Source organism: Coregonus lavaretus (assembly GCF_964263955.1).
Source record: "Coregonus lavaretus genome assembly, contig: HAP1_SCAFFOLD_2454, whole genome shotgun sequence".
NCBI classification, from domain to species: domain Eukaryota; kingdom Metazoa; phylum Chordata; class Actinopteri; order Salmoniformes; family Salmonidae; genus Coregonus; species Coregonus lavaretus.
Window position 1 is genome coordinate 16,230 of NW_028166609.1, and position 19,540 is coordinate 35,769.

At 44.5% G+C, this 19,540-nt stretch overlaps 1 protein-coding gene across 1 annotated transcript; it reads left to right on the top strand.

Moving 5' to 3' along the window:
* The first annotated feature begins 4,331 nt into the window (after positions 1-4,331).
* LOC311114522 (alpha-1,3-mannosyl-glycoprotein 2-beta-N-acetylglucosaminyltransferase-like) lies at positions 4,332-19,391 on the top strand. Its single transcript, XM_084189772.1, has 3 exons — positions 4,332-4,680; positions 11,290-12,755; positions 18,424-19,391. Exons 2-3 carry the CDS (start codon positions 11,892-11,894, stop codon positions 19,123-19,125), a joined length of 1,566 nt encoding a protein of 521 aa, XP_084045898.1. The 5' UTR covers positions 4,332-4,680; positions 11,290-11,891; the 3' UTR covers positions 19,126-19,391.
* The last annotated feature ends 149 nt before the right edge of the window (positions 19,392-19,540 follow it).

The window sequence follows — 19,540 nt, forward strand, 5'->3', positions numbered from 1 at the left end:
CTATGGTAATATCATTAGTGCTGAGAATGTACTATGGTAATATCATTAGTGCTGAGAATGTACTATGGTAATATCATTAGTGCTGAGAATGTACTATGGCAATATCATTAGTGCTGAGAATGTACTATGGCAATATCATTAGTGCTGAGAATGTACTATGGTAATATCATTAGTGCTGAGAATGTACTATGGTAATATCATTAGTGCTGAGAATGTACTATGGCAATATCATTAGTGCTGAGAATGTACTATGGCAATATCATTAGTGCTGAGAATGTACTATGGTAATATCATTAGTGCTGAGAATGTACTATGGTAATATCATTAGTGCTGAGAATGTACTATGGTAATATCATTAGTGCTGAGAATGTACTATGGTAATATCATTAGTGCTGAGAATGTACTATGGTAATATCATTAGTGCTGAGAATGTACTATGGTAATATCATTAGTGCTGAGAATGTACTATGGTAATATCATTAGTGCTGAGAATGTACTATGGTAATATCATTAGTGCTGAGAATGTACTATGGTAATATCATTAGTGCTGAGAATGTACTATGGTAATATCATTAGTGCTGAGAATGTACTATGGCAATATCATTAGTGCTGAGAATGTACTATGGTAATATCATTAGTGCTGAGAATGTACTATGGTAATATCATTACTGCTGAGAATGTACTATGGCAATATCATTAGTGCTGAGAATGTACTATGGCAATACCATTAGTGCTGAGAATGTACTATGGTAATACCATTAGTGCTGAGAATGTACTATGGTAATATCATTAGTGCTGAGAATGTACTATGGCAATATCATTAGTGCTGAGAATGTACTATGGCAATATCATTAGTGCTGAGAATGTACTATGGTAATATCATTAGTGCTGAGAATGTACTATGGTAATATCATTAGTGCTGAGAATGTACTATGGTAATATCATTAGTGCTGAGAATGTACTATTGTAATATCATTAGTGCTGAGAATGTACTATGGTAATATCATTAGTGCTTAGAAACTAAAATAAACTAATAGTTCTGTGCTTTTGGTTTCTCTCATTCCTTGCATTGTTTTTTATTTCTCTCTCCCCTCTCCTTCTCTCCCCTCCCCTCTCCTTCTCTCCCCTCCTCTCTCCCTCTCTCCCCTCCCCTCTCCCTCTCTCCCCTCCCCTTCTCTCCCCTCCTCTCTCTCTCCTCCCCTCTCCCTCTCTCCCCTCCCCTCTCCCTCCTCCCCTCTCCCTCTCTCCCCTCCCCTCTCCCTCTCCCCTCCCCTCTCCCTCTCTCCCTTCCCCTCTCCTTCTCTCCCCTCCTCTCTCCCTCCTCCCCTCTCCCTCTCTCCCCTCCCCTCTCCCTCTCTCCCCTCCCCTCTCCCTCTCTCCCCTCTCCCTTCCCCTCTCTCCCCTCCCCTCTCCTATTTCAAGGCCTACCTTCAAAATCAGTGCCTCTTTGTTTGACATCATGGGAAAATCAAAAGAAATCATCCAAGACCTCAAAAGAAAATGTGTAGACCTCCACAAGTCTGGTTCATCCTTGGGAGCAATTTCCAAACGCCTGAAGGTACCACGTTCATCTGTACAAACAATAGTACGCAAGTATGAACACCATGGGACCATGCAGCCGTCATACCGCTCAGGAAGGAGACGCGTTCTGTCTCCTAGAGATGAATGTACTTTGGTGCGAAAAGTGCAAATCAATCCCAGAACAACAGCAAAGGACCTTGTAAAGATGCTGGAGGAAACAGGTACAATGTATCTATATCCACAGTAAAACGGGTCCTATATCGACATAACCTGAAAGGCCGCTCAGCAAGGAAGAAGCCACTGATCCAAAACCGCAATAAAAAAGCCAGACTACGGTTTGCAACTGCACATGGGGAGAAAGATCGTACTTTTTGGAGAAATGTCCTCTGGTCTAATGAAACAAAAATAGAACTGTTCGGCCATAATGACCATCGTTATGTTTGGAGGAAAAAGGGGACGGCTTGCAAGCTGAAGAACACCATCCCAACCGAGAAGCACGGGTGTGGCAGCATCATGCTGTCGGGGTGCTTTGCTGCAGAAGGGACTGGTGCACTTTACAAAATAGATGGCGTCATGAGGAAGGAAAATTATGTGGATATATTGAAGCAACATCCCAATACATCAGTCAGGAAGATAAAGCTTGGTCGCAAATGTGTCTTCCAAATGGACAATGACCCCAAGCATACTTCCAAAGTTGTGGCAAAATGGCTTAAGGACAACAAAGTCAAGGTATTGGAGTGGCCATCACAAAGCCCTGACCTCAATCCTATAGAACATTTGTGGGCAGAACTGAAAAAGCGTGTGCGAGCAAGGAGGCCTACAAACCTGATTCAGTTACACCAGCTCTGTCAAGAGGAATGGGCCAAAATTCACCCAACTTATTGTGGGAAGCTTGTGGAAGGCTACCCGAAACGATGAGTTGGACCGCAGAGTGAAGGAAAAGCAGCCAACAAGTGCTCAGCATATGTCGGAACTCCTTCAAGACTGTTGGAAAAGCATTCCAGGTGAACTATCTCATGAAGCTGGTTGAGAGAATGCCTAGAGTGTGCAAAGCTGTCATCAAGGCAATGGGTGGCTACAAAATATAATTTGATTTGTTTAACAAATAAAGAAAAGCCCTTGAATGAGTAGGTGTGTCCAAACTTTTCACTGGTACTGTATATATATATATATTTTCTGATCTGTCTTACATAATAATAATAATAATAATAATATGCCATTTAGCAGACGCTTTTATCCAAAGCGACTTACAGTCATGCGTGCATACATTTTTTTTTTTTTGTGTATGGGTGGTCCCGGGGATCGAACCCACTACCTTGGCGTTACAAGCGCCATGCTCTACCAGCTGAGCTACAGAGGACCACATCTCCTACATATAGGACAGACACTTCAAAACCTTATTGGTTATGATTTATTTTTTGACTGTCTTTTTTGCCATTTATGAATGTGTTATTCAATGTGTATATATTTGTTTTATATCTACAATTCTAAATCGAATAGCTAAATGATCCATGGTATGACTATCTTCAGCATATGTGGGAACTCCTTCAAGACTGTTGGAAAATCAGTCCAGGTGAAGCTGGTTGAGAGAATGCCAAGAGTGTGCAAAGCTGTCATCAAGGCAAAGGTTGGCTATTTGAAGGGCGGCTATATAAAATAAATGGTGATTTGTTTAACACTTTTTTTGGTTACTACATGATTCCATATGTGTTATTTCATAGTTGTGATGTCTTCACCATTATTCTACAATGTAGAAAATAGTTTTAAAAAATAAAGATAAACCCTGGAATGAGTAGGTGTGTCCAAACTTTTGACTGGTACTGTATGTTACAAGAACATAAAAATAAAACTGTGTTTTCATTGTGGTTCTCTTCTGTTTAGATCTCAGCTGAGAAGCAGGAGCTGAGGAGCAGCTGTCGGCACCACAGGGACCTCAAAAACACAACAACTAAATGATAGACAATGGAGGTATCCCAAATGACCAGAGCCTATTCCCTATGTAGTGCACTACTTTTGACCAGGGTGCAGTTTGGGCCCTGGTCAAAAGTTGTGCACTATGTAGGTAATAGGGTGCCATTTGATAACGGGGTGGCATTTGGGACGGACACAATAAGAGAGAGAGAGAGAGATAGTTGACTTCCCTCTACCATGGACTCACTCCACTATCTGCAGAGCTTCAACTCTGGATCGGACATTGCCACTGAACACCAAGAACTGCAAGCCTGTCCCTGGAATAACTACAGTGGTGTTGTGACCATACCCCTACATAAAGTGGTGGCCCTTGCCTGGAGTCGACACACATAGGCATGAATGTAAATTAATAAATTATTCACATACCACTTTTGTGTGTCTGTCATCAAAAGATGGCATACTCTATCCTATAAAAAAAAAGCTTTCATTCAAAGATATCACATTTCAGGATGAATTGTATATGAGTAAGCATCATCAACAGGCAGTAGCACTAGTCTACATTTACTGGACGTTCAAAGTTCAAGTCTCTCTGTCTGAAGTGTAGTGATATGACTTGACAACTTGTCAACTCTTATCAATGAATCAAGAGGCGGTGCCAAATTTGAGCGGATAAAAAATGTCCAACTGATTGCACACCGCGCAGACCAGTTGGCACTGGCAACGCGCAGGGTTTTGTTTCAGCAGAACACTGCATTTTGATAACTAACCATAGACACAACAGAAAGATAGCAGAAACAACGGTTACAACGGTTGTCAGGGCACTTTGTTGCTAGGGGAAATTGTAAAGGGGAGGAAAGCAGAGGTTGGCCTTGCTTAATGAGTCAATCCGGAAGTAGAGTATACAATTCGGTGTTGGTGTTAAATGAAGTATACGGTCAAGAGCCAGTGAAACAGACACTGGCTTGGACGGAATTGGTAGGAGAGCGGTGGTGAAGAGGACGATGCTTATCGCAAATTCATCTTGGTGAATCATTTTGTTTATATATAAAAAATTAACACATCTAGCTAAATGGCGGATCCTAGGTCGTGAGGGGTGAGAGGGGAAAATGGGAACTGGACATGCAGTGAGGTACTGACACCGGTGGGCAAAACGGAGAGGAAGAAAAGTGAGAGTGGAGACTATTCGTCGACATCAAAGCGGGCTTTCCAGAAAGCAAGCAACACGTCCTACAGGGGAAATGACAAAAGGTGAAGGTGGAAATTGTACTCATGCTTAGTTAGAGAGGTAGCTAACGTTAGTTGTCTGAAGTTAACTTAAATCGATTTGATTTGATGTACCTAGCCAGCTCGTTATGGTACTAACTAGTTAGCATTTGATTTTCTGAAAAGCTCGATTTCTGACTTACTAGAATGTATGCTAGCTAGCATCAACAATATGCAATTGTTCAAGTATTGCAATTTCCAAAGATTTCTAACTCATTGTGGTTGCAATAAGTGTCAATAGCTAGCTATCCCAGTCATGCAATCAATCACATGCAAGCTAGCTACTAGTTAGAAACGTTAGGCAGTGGGAGCACTAGATTGCTTGCCATTCGGTTTTTGAAATTGTGAGATAGTTGTGTAATTTGGTCACGTTTGTTATTATCCATAAACTATTGTAGGCATTTTCAGATATTCCATTCATTTGGCAATGGCGTTTGCCAAGTTGCTGCTTTGTAATTGGCCACGTCTTTGACTGGCAAGCGATAGTCGAGGTATGATATAGCGAGCTGTCAAAACAAAAAGATCGAAGTGACACTGATACATACGTTGCCTTGAGACTGACTTTGCTTTTCTTCATCATTATACTCATGCCCAGATTGGTTTAGTAGCCTACTCTTCTCTAGACTAGGACACCTTCAAGTAGCTACTTTAATAACAAACCTAATTTTAGCAAGACTACTGAATCAGTTTAACATCGACCTTCTAATTACAACGTTTTAACCACGCAGGTACTTAACCGTGTCAGTGTGAGAGAGAGAGAGAGGGTTAAAAATAGGAGGTTAGAGTTTCAAATGGCTCTGTTCCTGTGAGGGTGAGCAACAATTCCCTCCCTCCCCTTCCATTCTTTATTTTCTCCCACCCCATTAATCATCCTCTCCCTGCCTTTAAACTTTCTGATGATGTGTTGAAAGAGACACTGGAGAACTAGACTGCTCTCTGCTTCAGGTACTGAAGAACAATGCTTTTATTCACCTTTTGGCACCTCCTTTCAAACCTTTCTTCTTTGGCTTTTGTGTAACTTGTCTCTTACAATGCTACCATAGATTAGCAAGTGATTGCCGTCTCCCTCTTTTATTTCCCTCTTTGATGTTTCTGTCTACCCACAAGTCTATGCTGTCTACCCCTCTGTCCTCAAACCCCAAAACCTTTGGTGCAGTACCTCCTTTTTTCTCTTTCTGTGTGCGTTTCCCTCAACTGTTCCATTCCCTCGTTCACTCACCCTATAGCTGTCTAGTGTTGCAATCCTACCATGTCTAGGTGTTTGAACGTTTGAAGCCATGTGTTTCCGATGTAACGTTAACCCTCTATGTGTTGGTGAGTGTCAGCTGGAATAGTTGTAGCTCTTGGTGTTCCCATGGTGAGATGGGTAGATTAGCCTCTCCAGCTCTGTTGAATTTGTTGCCCGTTTGAGCATCCAGGAAACGAGGCTCACCGATTTCCTCTCCAATAGTGATGGGGAACAATCTAAAGTTACATATCGGGATATTATTTTTGACGATATATCGTATAGTTTTGACAGTATTGCAATATTATTTTTGCGCTAGTTGGCTGTACCTGCACCAAAACTCCAGTATTTTTCCTTCATAGCTTGTTTTCCATCTTCTTTTTAAAGGGATACTTTGGGACTATGGCAATGAGGACCTTTATCTACTTCCCCAGAGTCTGATGAACTCGTGGATACCTGCATGCAGTTTCAAGGAAGTTGATAACTAGCGCAATTGCTAACTAGCGTTAGCGCAATGACTGGAAGTCTATGGGTATCTGCTAGCATGCTTAATACTCAGACTTCCAGTCGTTGCGCTAACGCTAGTTAGCATTAACTTCCTTCATACTGGACACAGACATAAAAAGGGTATCCACGAGTTCATCAGACTCTGGGGAAGTAGATAAAGGGCCTCATTGCCAAAATCCCGAAGTATCCCTTTAGCTAGGGAACCAATTTGTTTTCAGCACTTTTATTTCCATGACTGATCAAAACTTGTTTTCCATTGGCTTGTCTCTCTGCAGCAGACATATGGTGAGCAATATGTTTGGAACATCGACTCGCAATAAAATGACGGTATCGAATCGCAATACATATAGAATCGCAATACGTATCGTATCGGCACAAACGTTTTGTGATAATATCGTATCATGAGGTCCCTGGAAATTCCAGCCCTACTCTCCAACAGCCTACATTTCCTGAAAGTTAAAAGTGGATATAAGCATCAGTCAGTTAGCCTAGTATTTACGCTGTGAACAAAGTATGGAGGACAAATTTGAAAGTTGGTGTAGGCTACAGCAGCACATTACTCATCCAGACCAGGACATCCACTCTGAGAATCTAGTTTATACTTAGTCCGATTGCCATGCTTACAAGATTATCGTTGTTCTTATTATCACCTGTAATTGGTTTAGACACCTCGTCTGTTGAAAGTCTCCCGTTAGGATATACAGTGACCTCTTTCTCTGGACTCAATCAATCCCCTTATCTAAGCCTCACGAGGCCATCTTTCCAAATCGTGTCTCGATACCCTTATCCCCTGTAGCTCAGTTGGTAGAGCATGGCGCTTGCAACGCCAGGGTTGTGGGTTCGTTTCCCACGGGGGGGGGCAAGTATAAAAATGTATGCACTCGCTAACTGTAAGTCGCTCTGGATAAGAGCGTCTGCTAAATGACTAAAATGTAAATGTACATGCAGTGTTCTCAGTACCTGTTCCCCCAGTTCTTTCTGCCCTCCCTCTATAGAGCTCATTGTCTGTTCAGAAGGGCATGTCAGGTGATGATGTGGTCAAGACCTGGACCTTGTTGAAAGGGTTCTCTTGGATACACTAAATAGTTAAATTATTAGCACAGGTCTGGCAGATATTTGACCGTGAATTTACGCCCATGTTTTCTGTGATATCTAGGCCTATTTTTATGGAATTTGACTGTCCATTTCAGCACATTTTCAGTCATTGAAAGCGTTCCAGATATTGCAAACGCAGTAGGCTAGATCCCTGACCTGGTTATGAAGCGTGGATATTATTTGGTCAGCTTGCCTTTTAAGGCTGGAGGTTTTTTTTTTGCTATTGAAATGCTCACTCCAGAAGTATTTACAACATTTTAAAACCAAAGAGAAGAGGTGACGGTGCCAGGTTTGTGTGAGCTCTGAGGGAAGGCTTGAGTCTCTTTTTAAATCGTCAGCAAATTGACTTTGTGTGGTCACTCTCTTCTCTCAAACCACTTATTAGAGTGATTGCATAAGCAATAACTCACAATGTTTGACTGACCCAGGGTAATCGTCAGACGTGTTTATGACTAAGTTCCTTCACTTTTTAAAGCTAAGAGCTAATATGTACCGGGTGTGCGACACGTGTTATAGGCCTGAGCCTATTGGACCATCTGGCATGAACCCTGTTCAAACAGGAAAACATTCAGTCGTCCTGAATGGAAGTTTAAAACGTCTTTTAATGTAGGCTAAACGCTAGTTTAATCAGTGTGGTATGAATGGATGGACCTAGTCAGTCAGGAGAGAGCAGGGAAAGGGATGTACGAAGCTACGTAAGACTATTGAGATGCGTCCCAAGAGTACATCTACTGATATAGTGTATGTTCTGCCCTTCTAGTCCCTGCAGAATGACTGTCCATATACAGGTTTAATACCTTGTTAGGGGGATTCATGGGCAGGAAACTGCTTCCAGCTCCAAGATGCCCGTTGGGAAATTGGGGTTACGTCCCAAATTACACCCCATTCCCTATTTAGTACACTACTTTGACCATGTATTCACTATATAGGGTGCCGTTTAGGATGCATTCAGGCTTTGGTGGTAGCAGCAGGGTGGTGTTAGAAAATGGATGTGTGGCGCTCAGTCGGGGTCTCAACTTACTGTTGAGAGTTAGAATAATGGAATACACCAGGTGCGTCAGCAGTTTTTCCGCTTATGTCAGTCACTGGCTAGGTTTCCGTCCAATTGGCGACCGATTTTCATGTGACTGTTCTAAAATCCGCATTAAAAACAATATGTGCATTTTCCATCAAATGTACTTGTTGCTGATAAAAGGCTGTGTGTAACGACATAGTGCAAGGTTAAATTCCGACGTACCGGAAAAAAAACAAAAAGTTAAATAGGTTTCCATGGCATTTTAAACTCTACTAATGCTTTTGTCACAAAAAAATGTTGCGTTATATAGCGAATTTTCCCACTGGTACTGACACGTGCGCTCTAGCCAACAGCTCATAGAGACAATGCGGGTATAGCTAACATCATGAGGTTATTATGGACAAAAGAGCAATATTTATTTATATTTTTCAAATGGTACCAAGCATCGATCATCATGTAACCAGAATAAGACCCTCTATATTTATTGGAAAGGAACATCAAGCGCCTCACCTTGTACTTTCACCACCCTGTGAAGTTTGTAACTTATTTCATCTGTAGCCTAATAAACTGCGTAGTGGGAGAACCACACGTCATCGCGTGACTCACAAGTTTACTTCCATATGATTATTATTATATCAATATTTGCGCATAAAAGCTTTTCCTCCGCTTTTTCTTGCATAATACATTTTACCGACACACAGATCCCACATTGTGTAGTGTATTTTGTATTGTCGACATTTGGAAAGTTAACAGACAATTTTGCTGTTTCCATCAGGCCTGTTGGATTGAAACCTGGTTATAGACAGTCACTCAATTAGCCCATGGCAGCAAACACGTTTTTGGACTGGTAAGTTAGTCTAGCCAGCTATCTAAACTTGTAGTAATCATGGTCGAATTATAGACGGGGGGCCCCCATTGATTTTGTTAGTCAAAAAAATAAATAAACTGCAAACATTTCTCTCCACCTTAAGGCAAAATGTTTAGAATTGCAGCAAAGTTGCTTTAAAACGGTAAAATGTTCTCTAAACCCCCATGGCAAAATGTGTAGAATTAATGGAAATTAACTCTAAAATGTCTCTCTGCTGTCAAGAGGGGGCCGCTAAAATGTTTTGCTAGGGTCGGTTCTGACTGCGTGTGTGGGTACACAGACCCGTGAGCTATGCGGCCCCTCATTCGTTTTTTGTGGCCCCCTTCAAAGTTGCCCATCCCGGATATAAACAATCTAGTTTAAACTCATCCTCTGGAGAAACCTGCTGGGGGTGAACCATAACAAAAGGTCCTGCAGTGTCTGAGTCCCAGATGGCACCCTATTCCCTATACAGTGCACTACTTTTGACCACGTTCCATAGGATTCTGGTCAATATTAGTGCACTATATAGGGAATTTGATTCCATTTGGGACAAACCCTGACAGTGTGTTTCCCTGAAGGCTGAAACTGCTAGTGCTGTCGTGCTGTGTTTGTTTCCATCAACAAAGAGACTAAAATGATCACTGTGATATCCATTTAGGGCAGTGTTAGGTTGGAGTGTGATACCAAGCTCCTCAGAAAGACTGCCTTTGGATGCTGGCTGGTATACGTTTGTTATCTCAGAGACTCCCTGTGGAGCTGGCTGGGTGAATTAAATCATTTGAATATAGCACACAGGGTCCCTTTGGTTACTGTCCAGCTAACAGGCTTTTTAAAAATCTCCATTGAATAGAATATGGATGGCCATGGCATTACGTTTCTGGACTTTACAGTTGGGTTTAAAACCACACTCGCACAAGCACTCTACAACAGTCTGTAGAAGTGCTTTAGCTGAAATTTGTGCTGACAGGATGTCCTGTTCCTCTGTGATACTCAGGCTGATGGGTCCTGTCCCTCTGTGATACTCAGGCTGATGGGTCCTGTCCCTCTGTGATACTCAGGCTGATGGGTCCTGTCCCTCTGTGATACTCAGGCTGATGGGTCCTGTTCCTCTGTGATACTCAGGCTGATGGGTCCTGTTCCTCTGTGATACTCAGGCTGATGGGTCCTGTTCCTCTGTGATACTCAGGCTGATGGGTCCTGTTCCTCTGTGAAACTCAGGCTGATGGGTCCTGTTCCTCTGTGATACTCAGGCTGATGGGTCCTGTTCCTCTGTGAAACTCAGGCTGATGGGTCCTGTTCCTCTGTGATACTCAGGCTGATGGGTCCTGTCCCTCTGTGAAACTCAGGCTGATGGGTCCTGTCCCTCTGTGATACTCAGGCTGATGGGTCCTGTCCCTCTGTGATACTCAGGCTGATGGGTCCTGTTCCTCTGTGATACTCAGGCTGATATGTCCTGTGCCTCTGTGATACTTACTCAGGCTGATAGATACATAATATGGTAATGCCTTTAGCTGTGCACCGATCCTAATAAAGGTAGTGAAAAGTTAAGCTACGGTATTCCAGTACTGAACTTGACAGCTTGATAAGCATGGACCCTGAGCAGAGTTTGACAGCTTGATTCAGAGGCGTACCACACACATTCTTGGCCATCAACGATGAGGCAGCAGCCTCTACTGAACAGTTTGGCTCAGTGTTCTGAATCTGCTCAATGATACAGTTGGCAATTTCTAGATAATAGCAGACTCTAGAAAATAGTTATAGTCTATAAGGGACTTGTGTGTTAGTGATCATATAGTGCTTGTTTATTTCAGACTGTTTCACTGATGGGGGAAAAACTTGAAAATTGAAATGTACTTAACTGACGCTAACACACTTTCTTTTCTCTCTCTCTCTCTGTTTCAGGGTGATGGCCGAGGGATAACCCCAAGGACTCTCAGCCCCTCCACCTCAACGTGACCCTGGTTCTCCCTTTTTATCTTATCCAAACACCCCTCTCCCCGTTTATCCAAACACCCCTCTCCCCGTTTATCCAAACACCCCTCTCCCCGTTTATCCAAACACCCCTCTCCCCGTTTTTTAGACTTTCCTTTTTTTCTCAGTTTCCCCTTGCCCCAACTCGCTCTCCTGCTCCACTATTTCATGGAGGACAGCCAAGCCGATAACAACACACAGTTAAGTTACGCACGTCTCCACAGTCGGATTACGCACGTCTCCACAGTCGGATTACGCACGTCTCCACAGTCGGGTTACACACGTCTCCATCTATGTCTCCGCAATAAAGGTTCTGGATCATTCTCTTGTCATGTTATCGATCACGCAAAATTATTGGATGAGTAGTAAGGATCATGTGATTGGACCTCTGTTCTCTCCACCCCTATTGGACAACGTCTTTTCATTCTCATCTTTTTGATTGGACCCTATTGGCTGTTTGTCACTTCAACACTGCCCCCCCCTCAGCTGTAGTCTTTTCCCTACTGTAGTCCATCCTCTGATGTCATTGGGCCATGGTTCGCAAGAGAGGTTCCCTTATCTTGTGTGGAGCTTTCCTATTCGTCGCCTGCAATGGCTTGCTTCTCCTTTTCCTTTGGGGACGGACTCCCATTGGTCGCTTTGGGGAAGGGGGAGGGGCTGAACCAGGGGGGCGGGAAGAGTGGGGCGTGGCCAGAATAAAAGGGGGTGGGACTAATCTGGCTGGCGAGGTGATCCGATTGGCCGAAGAGGTAGAATTGGAACTCAAGACCCAGAAGGAACTTCTGAAGCAGATCCAGAGTCACAGGTCACTATGGGAAAAGAGGAAAGAGATGGGAAAAAGAGAGACGGATGGAGGGAAAATAGAAGAGAAAGGGCAACACAAACCGTCGCCACGGTTACCTCCAGTACCCCCAAAGGACAATTCAGAGAACAAGGACCAAGAGAAAAATACACCGGAATTAATCATTACAGCAGTCCCAGACCCTAAAGTAGACACAAAACCGGACAATGAAATAAAAGAGCTGACCGACAACATCAAATTGGAAGTTACTGTCATCAGCCCACAAGTTGTCATTCCCATATTGGTCATTGCCTGTGACAGAGTAACTGTGAAAAGGAGTCTTGACAAATTGATCCAATACCGCACCTCTGCAGAACTCTACCCAATCATAGTTAGTCAGGACTGTGGCCATGCTGAGACAGCCCGCGTGATTGGCTCATATGGCAGTCAGGTGACCCTCATTAGCCAACCAGACCTCTCGGACATCCTGGTACGGCCGGAGCACAGGAAGTTCCAGGGCTACTATAAGATTGCCAGACACTACCGCTGGGCCCTCAACCAGGTGTTCAACACTCTCTCTTACTCCAGTGTGGTGATCGTTGAAGATGACTTGGAGGTAAGTGTGAACAGTAACTGAAATCCATACACCTCTGTCTGCATGCACTGTAACTGAGAAATGAATTTAAAGTGCACCTCAGTCTAAATGTGTTGAAGCGTTGATTAGAAGTGTCTGAGTTGCTGGTGACTTGCATGAGGTTCAATAGAAGATCCTGATGAATTCAGTCAGGGAAATGAAATCCCTGCACTTCTGCTTGTCACCAAGGCATTGATGTGAAGCGTCAAGACTTTTTAGTGACTTGCATGAGGCTCTGTATAAGTAGGCCTAGTCCGAACTGATTTATCCGCTGCTGCTTTTTCAGTTGCAAGGTTTGCAGCTGCGCTCCAGCCCTGGCATTATCCCAAAAGCTTAAGGGTTCAGACACAGCAGTAGTGGTTGCTGGCCGAGAGTGCTTAGCACCTCTGAACGTATTTGCGAATTGAGTTCCAACCGATTTTACATGTAGAATCGCGTGAAAAATTTAGCCAGTCGGACGTCTACAGCGGGTGGTTCCTAAAACACAGCGCTGAATCAGCAGACAAACGCTAGATCCACATTCGGTGCGAGCCTTAACTTCTCTAAGGGCACCGACGACCCTGTGGCCTACAACAAAACATTTTAAGTGCTTCGTTTGCAGAACAAAGCTTAAACCAACCCCCCCCCCCCCCTGCCCCCCGCTCCGCTGCAGTGTCTAGAAATGCCATCCCTCTCTGCTTATTCAACACTTTCCATTGGTTTAAATGGGCCTTTGATAGGAATGAATGTACCCTGAACAAAAATGTAAACGCAACAATTTCAAAGATTTTACTGAGTTACAGTTCATATAAGGAAATCAGTCAATTGAAATAAATTAATTCGGCCCTAATCTATCGATTTCACATGACTGGGAATACAGATATGCATATTTTGGTCACAGATACCTTTAAAAAAAAAGATAGGGGCTTGGATCAGAACCTGTCAGTATCTGGTGTGACCACCATTTGCCTCATGCGGGCGCGACACCTCCTTCGCATAGAGTTGATCAGGCTGTTGATTGTGGCCTGTGGAATGTTGTCCCACTCCTCTTCAATGGCTGTGTGAAGTTGCTGGATATTGGCAGGAACTGGAGCACGCTGTCGTACACTGCGATCCAGAGCATCCCAAACATGCTCAATGGGTGACATGTCTGGTGAGGATGCAGGGACATTTTCAGCTTCCAGGAATTGTGTACAGATCCTTGCGACATGGGGACGTACATTATCATGCTGAAACAAGAGGTGATGGCGGCGGATTAATGGCCCGACAATGGGCCTCAGGATCTCGGGCCTCTGGACCATCAATAAAATGCAATTGTGTTCGTTGTCCGTAGTTTATGCCTGCCCATACCATAACCCCACCGCCACCATGGGGCACTCGGTTCACAATGTTGACATCAGCAAACCGTTCCCCCACACGACGACATACACGCTGTCTGCCATCTGCCCGGTACAGTTGAAACCGGTAGTCATCTGTGACGAGCACACTTCTCTAGTGTGCCAGTGGCCATCGAAGGTGAGCATTTGCCCACTGAAGTCGGTTACGACGCCAAACTGCAGTCAGGTCAAGACCCTGGTGAGGATGACGAGCACGCAAATGAGCTTCCCTGAGACGTTTCTGACAGTTTGTGCAGAAATTATTCGCTTGTGCAAACCCACAGTTTCATCAGCTGTCCGGGTGCCTGGTCTCAGACAATCCGACAGGTGAATAAGCTGGATGTGGAGGTCCTGGGCTGGCGTGGTTACACGTGGTTACACGTGGTCTGTGGTTGTGAGGCCGGTTGGACGTACTGCCAAATTCTCTACAACAACGTTGGAGGTGGTTTATGGTAGAGAAATGAACATTTCAATTCCCTGGCAACAGCTCTGGTGGACATTCCTGCAGTCAGCATGCCAATTGCATGCCCCCTCAAAACTTGAGATCTGTGGCATTGTGTTGTGTGACAAAACTGCACATTTTCGTGGCCTTTTATTGTCCCCAGCACAAGGTGCACCTGTGTAATGATCATGCTGTTTAATCAGCTTCTTGATATGCCACACCTGTCAGGTGGATGGATTATCTTGGCAAAGGAGAAATGCTCACTAACACGGATTTAATCACATTTGTGCACAACCTTTTCGAGAAATAAGCATTTTGTGCATATGGAAAATGTCTGGGATCTTTTTACTTCAGCTCATGAAACATGGGACCAACACTTTACATGCTGTGTTTATATTTTTCTTCAGCGTAATTAAATCTGTCTCACATTCAAATGTGGATCATGATGATGAACGTTGATCCTATAATGTTCCTCATTTGTGCAGCACATTCATTGGATAGCCTAAAACATAGAGGGGAGGAGTCAGAGGAGGGTACAGAGGGGAGGAGTCAGAGGAGGGTACAGAGGGGAGGAGTCAAAGGGGTGAACAGAGGGGAACAGAGAGGGGAAATGTCTTAATCAATGTGTCCAATTCAGTGGACAGCTGTAATCCTGGTTGGCCTTCCCAGATTAGAACATTTAACTGATTAGTGGATTAACCACGTTGGCACCTAGCAGAGAGGGGTGTGAGGAGGGATCCCTAAATCCTGCTCTGTTCATTCTGTCCCCCATCAAATCAGACCAAGGTTGCGTCCCAAATGGCACCCTGTGGGCCATAGGGTTCTGGTCTAAAGTAGTGCACTACATAGGGAATAGGGTTCTGGTCTAAAGTAGTGCACTACATAGGGAATAGGGTTCTGGTCTAAAGTAGTGCACTATATAGGGAATAGGGTTCTGGTCTAAAGTAGTGCACTATATAGGGAATAGGGTTCTGGTCTAAAGTAGTGCACTATATAGGGAATAGGGTTCTGGTCTAAAGTAGTGCACTATATAGGGAATAGGGTTCTGGTCTAAAGTAGTGCACTACATAGGGAATAGGGCTCTGGTCTAAAGTAGTGCACTACATAGGGAATAGGGCTCTGGTCTAAAGTAGTGCACTATATAGGGAATAGGGTGCCATTTGGGTAGTAGCCTGAGTGAAACAGCCAGCTGGGTGAACAAATGGTCTGGAAAAAAACGTCATCGGTAGAATTCTGCACCAGACGTGTAATGAAAGTTACAGGAAATGGTTAAAACAACAGAACTGCCATGAGTCACCAGTTTTAAAGCTTTTAGGCTAAACCCCCCCCCCCCCCCCCCCCCACACTTATGTAACTGTTCCCGCAGATGCTTTCGAAGACAAATTTATAATGTTTTGTTTTGGCTAGTCATTTCATGTTGACATACCATTGGCATTGTATTAATCAGCCACACATGTTGGACTCATTCCTTGAAGCCCCTGTGGATGTTTTGTTTGCTTTGCATGCATTCATACAGCAGATGCAGTTTTCTAGCCTGGGTTCCAGTCTGTTTCTGGTCTCTTTTAATATAGCCTGGATACTAGTCTGTTTCTGGTCTCTTTTAATATAGCCTGGATACCAGTCAGTTTCTGGTCTCTTTTAATATAGCCTGGATACCAGTCAGTTTCTGGTCTCTTTTAATATAGCCTGGATACCAGTCAGTTTCTGGTCTCTTTTAATATAGCCTGGATACCAGTCTGTTTCTGGTCACTTTAATATAGCCTGGATACCAGTCAGTTTCTGGTCTCTTTTAATATAGCCTGGATACCAGTCAGTTTCTGGTCTCTTTTAATATAGCCTGGATACCAGTCAGTTTCTGGTCTCTTTTAATATAGCCTGGATACCAGTCAGTTTCTGGTCACTTTAATATAGCCTGGATACCAGTCAGTTTCTGGTCTCTTTTAATATAGCCTGGATACCAGTCAGTTTCTGGTCTCTTTTAATATAGCCTGGATACCAGTCAGTTTCTGGTCTCTTTTAATATAGCCTGGATACCAGTCAGTTTCTGGTCTCTTAATATAGCCTGGATACCAGTCAGTTTCTGGTCTCTTTTAATATAGCCTGGATACCAGTCAGTTTCTGGTCTCTTTTAATATAGCCTGGATACCAGTCAGTTTCTGGTCTCTTTTAATATAGCCTGGATACCAGTCTGTTTCTGGTCTCTTTAATATAGCCTGGATACCAGTCTGTTTCTGCTCTTTTGCCAACTGCTTATTATGTTTAGCATGACAAGGAGGTGAAACAATGGCACAAACAGATCTGGGCCCAGGGTAGCAGTTTTCAGTTATCATAAATAAACTCAGCAAAAAAAGTAACGTCCCCTCCCTGTCAACTGCGTTTTATTTTCAGCAAACTTAACATGTGTAAATATTTGTATGAACATAACAAGATTCAACAACTGAGACATAAACTGAACAAGTTCCACAGACATGTGACTAACAGAAATTGAATAATGTGTCCCTGAACAAAGGGGGGGTCAAAATCAAAAGTAACAGTCAGTATCTGGTGTGGCCACCAGCTGCATTAAGGACTGCAGTGCATCTCCTCCTCATGGACTGCACCAGATTTGCCAGTTCTTGCTATGAGATGTTACCCCACTCTTCCACCAAGGCACCTGCAAGTTCCCGGACATTTCTGGGGGGAATGGCCCTAGCCCTCACCCTCCGATCCAACAGGTCCCAGACGTGCTCAATGGGATTGAGATCCGGGCTCTTCGCTGGCCATGGCAGAACACTGACATTCCTGTCTTGCAGGAAATCACGCACAGAACGAGCAGTATGGCTGGTGGCATTGTCATGCTGGATGGTCATGTCAGGATGAGCCTGCAGGAAGGGTACCACATGAGGGAGGAGGATGTCTTCCCTGTAACGCACAGCGTTGAGATTGCCTGCAATGACAACAAGCTCAGTCCGATGATGCTGTGACACACCGCCCCAGACCATGACGGACCCTCCACCTCCAAATCAATCCCACTCCAGAGTACAGGCCTCGGTGTAACGCTCATTCCTTTGACGATAAACGCGAATCCGACCATCACCCCTGGTGAGACAAAACCGCGACTCGTCAGTGAAGAGCACTTTTTGTCAGTCCTGTCTGGTCCAGCGACGGTGGGTTTGTGCCCATAGGCGACGTTGTTGCCGGTGATGTCTGGTGAGGACCTTGGGCAGTTGTTGTTGCCATCCTGTACCTGTCCCGCAGGTGTGATGTTCGGATGTACCGATCCTGTGCAGGTGTTGTTACACGTGGTCTGCCACTGCGAGGACGATCAGCTGTCCGTCCTGTCTCCCTGTAGTGCTGTCTTAGGCGTCTCACAGTACGGACATTGCAATTTATTGCCCTGGCCACATCTGCAGTCCTCATGCCTCCTTGCAGCATGCCTAAGGCACGTTCACGCAGATGAGCAGGGACCCTGGGCATCTTTCTTTTGGTGTTTTTCAGAGTCAGTAGAAAGGCCTCTTTAGTGTCCTAAGTTTTCATAACTGTGACCTTAATTGCCTACCGTCTGTAAGCTGTTAGTGTCTTAACGACCGTTCCACAGGTGCATGTTCATTAATTGTTTATGGTTCATTGAACAAGCATGGGAAACAGTGTTTAAACCCTTTACAATGAAGATCTGTGAAGTTATTTAGATTTTTACGAATGATCTTTGAAAGACAGGGACCTGAAAAAGGGACGTTTCTTTTTTTGCTGAGTTTAGTAATGTAGGCTACTGTATATACTGAATAACAATTGCTTCTTATAACTGGAGGAAAGCCTACTCTCTAAGTTCTCTCACTGTAACACAGTTTACTAATCAGATGAATCTCTCTCCAAGGTGGCCCCAGACTTCTTTGAGTACTTCCGTGCCCTCCACCCCATCTTGACCTCTGACCCCACCCTGTGGTGTGTGTCTGCCTGGAACGACAACGGCAGGGAGGGGCTGGTGGACCCTGGGAAGGCGGACCTCCTCTACAGGACAGACTTCTTCCCTGGGCTGGGCTGGATGCTGTTGAAGGACGTCTGGGACGAACTAGAACCCAAGTGGCCCGCAGCCTTCTGGGATGACTGGATGCGTCACCCCGAGCAGCGTAAAGAGCGCTCCTGCATCCGCCCAGAGATCTCCAGAACTATAACCTTCGGACGCAAGGGTGTCAGCTTGGGTCAGTTCTTCGACCAGTACCTGCGCTACATTATACTCAACACTGACTTTGTGCCTTTCACCAAACAGGATCTGTCTTACTTGATGAAGGAGAACTTTGACGTGAACTTTGTTAAGCAGGTTTACAGCGCCCCCCTAATTAAGGTGGAGGAGCTACAGCAAGGGGGCGGTTTGAGTGGAACAGGTCCGTACCGGGTGCAATATTCCAGCCGGGACAGTTTTAAGGTTCTGGCCCGACACTTAGGGGTGATGGATGACTTGAAATCGGGGGTTCCCCGTGCGGGTTACAGGGGCGTGGTCAGCTTCCTGTCCCGTGGACGACGGGTCTTCTTGACCCCACCTGAGGGATGGACAAAGTACGACGTCAGCTGGAGCTGAGAGGTTTGGACAGGACGTAGTGCGAGACAGACAGACAGACAGACTTGACAGAGAGGAACACCCTCTCTAACCAAAGAAAACAAAAACAAGGTCACATGAAGGAACTGAAGCTAAACAAAACAGACAGGCTTGGTGGGTAAAGGAACTGGATATATGATAGAAGTAGGGTGGGTGGAGGAGAGGAGTAACGCCTTGTTTTAGGAGTGAACCTGAATGCAGTGTGACACAGGGCAACACCCAGGGAGTGAAACCACGTAGTAAGTCTCAAAGAAAGAAAGAAAGAAAGAAAGAACCATTTAATGTTTGGTTGTTCTCCTGCTCGAGCTGGAAAGGTTTACGGTAGGGGTGTCAAACTCATTCCATGGAGGGCCGAGTGTCCGCTGGTTTTTGGTGTTTTCCTTCTAATTAAGACCTA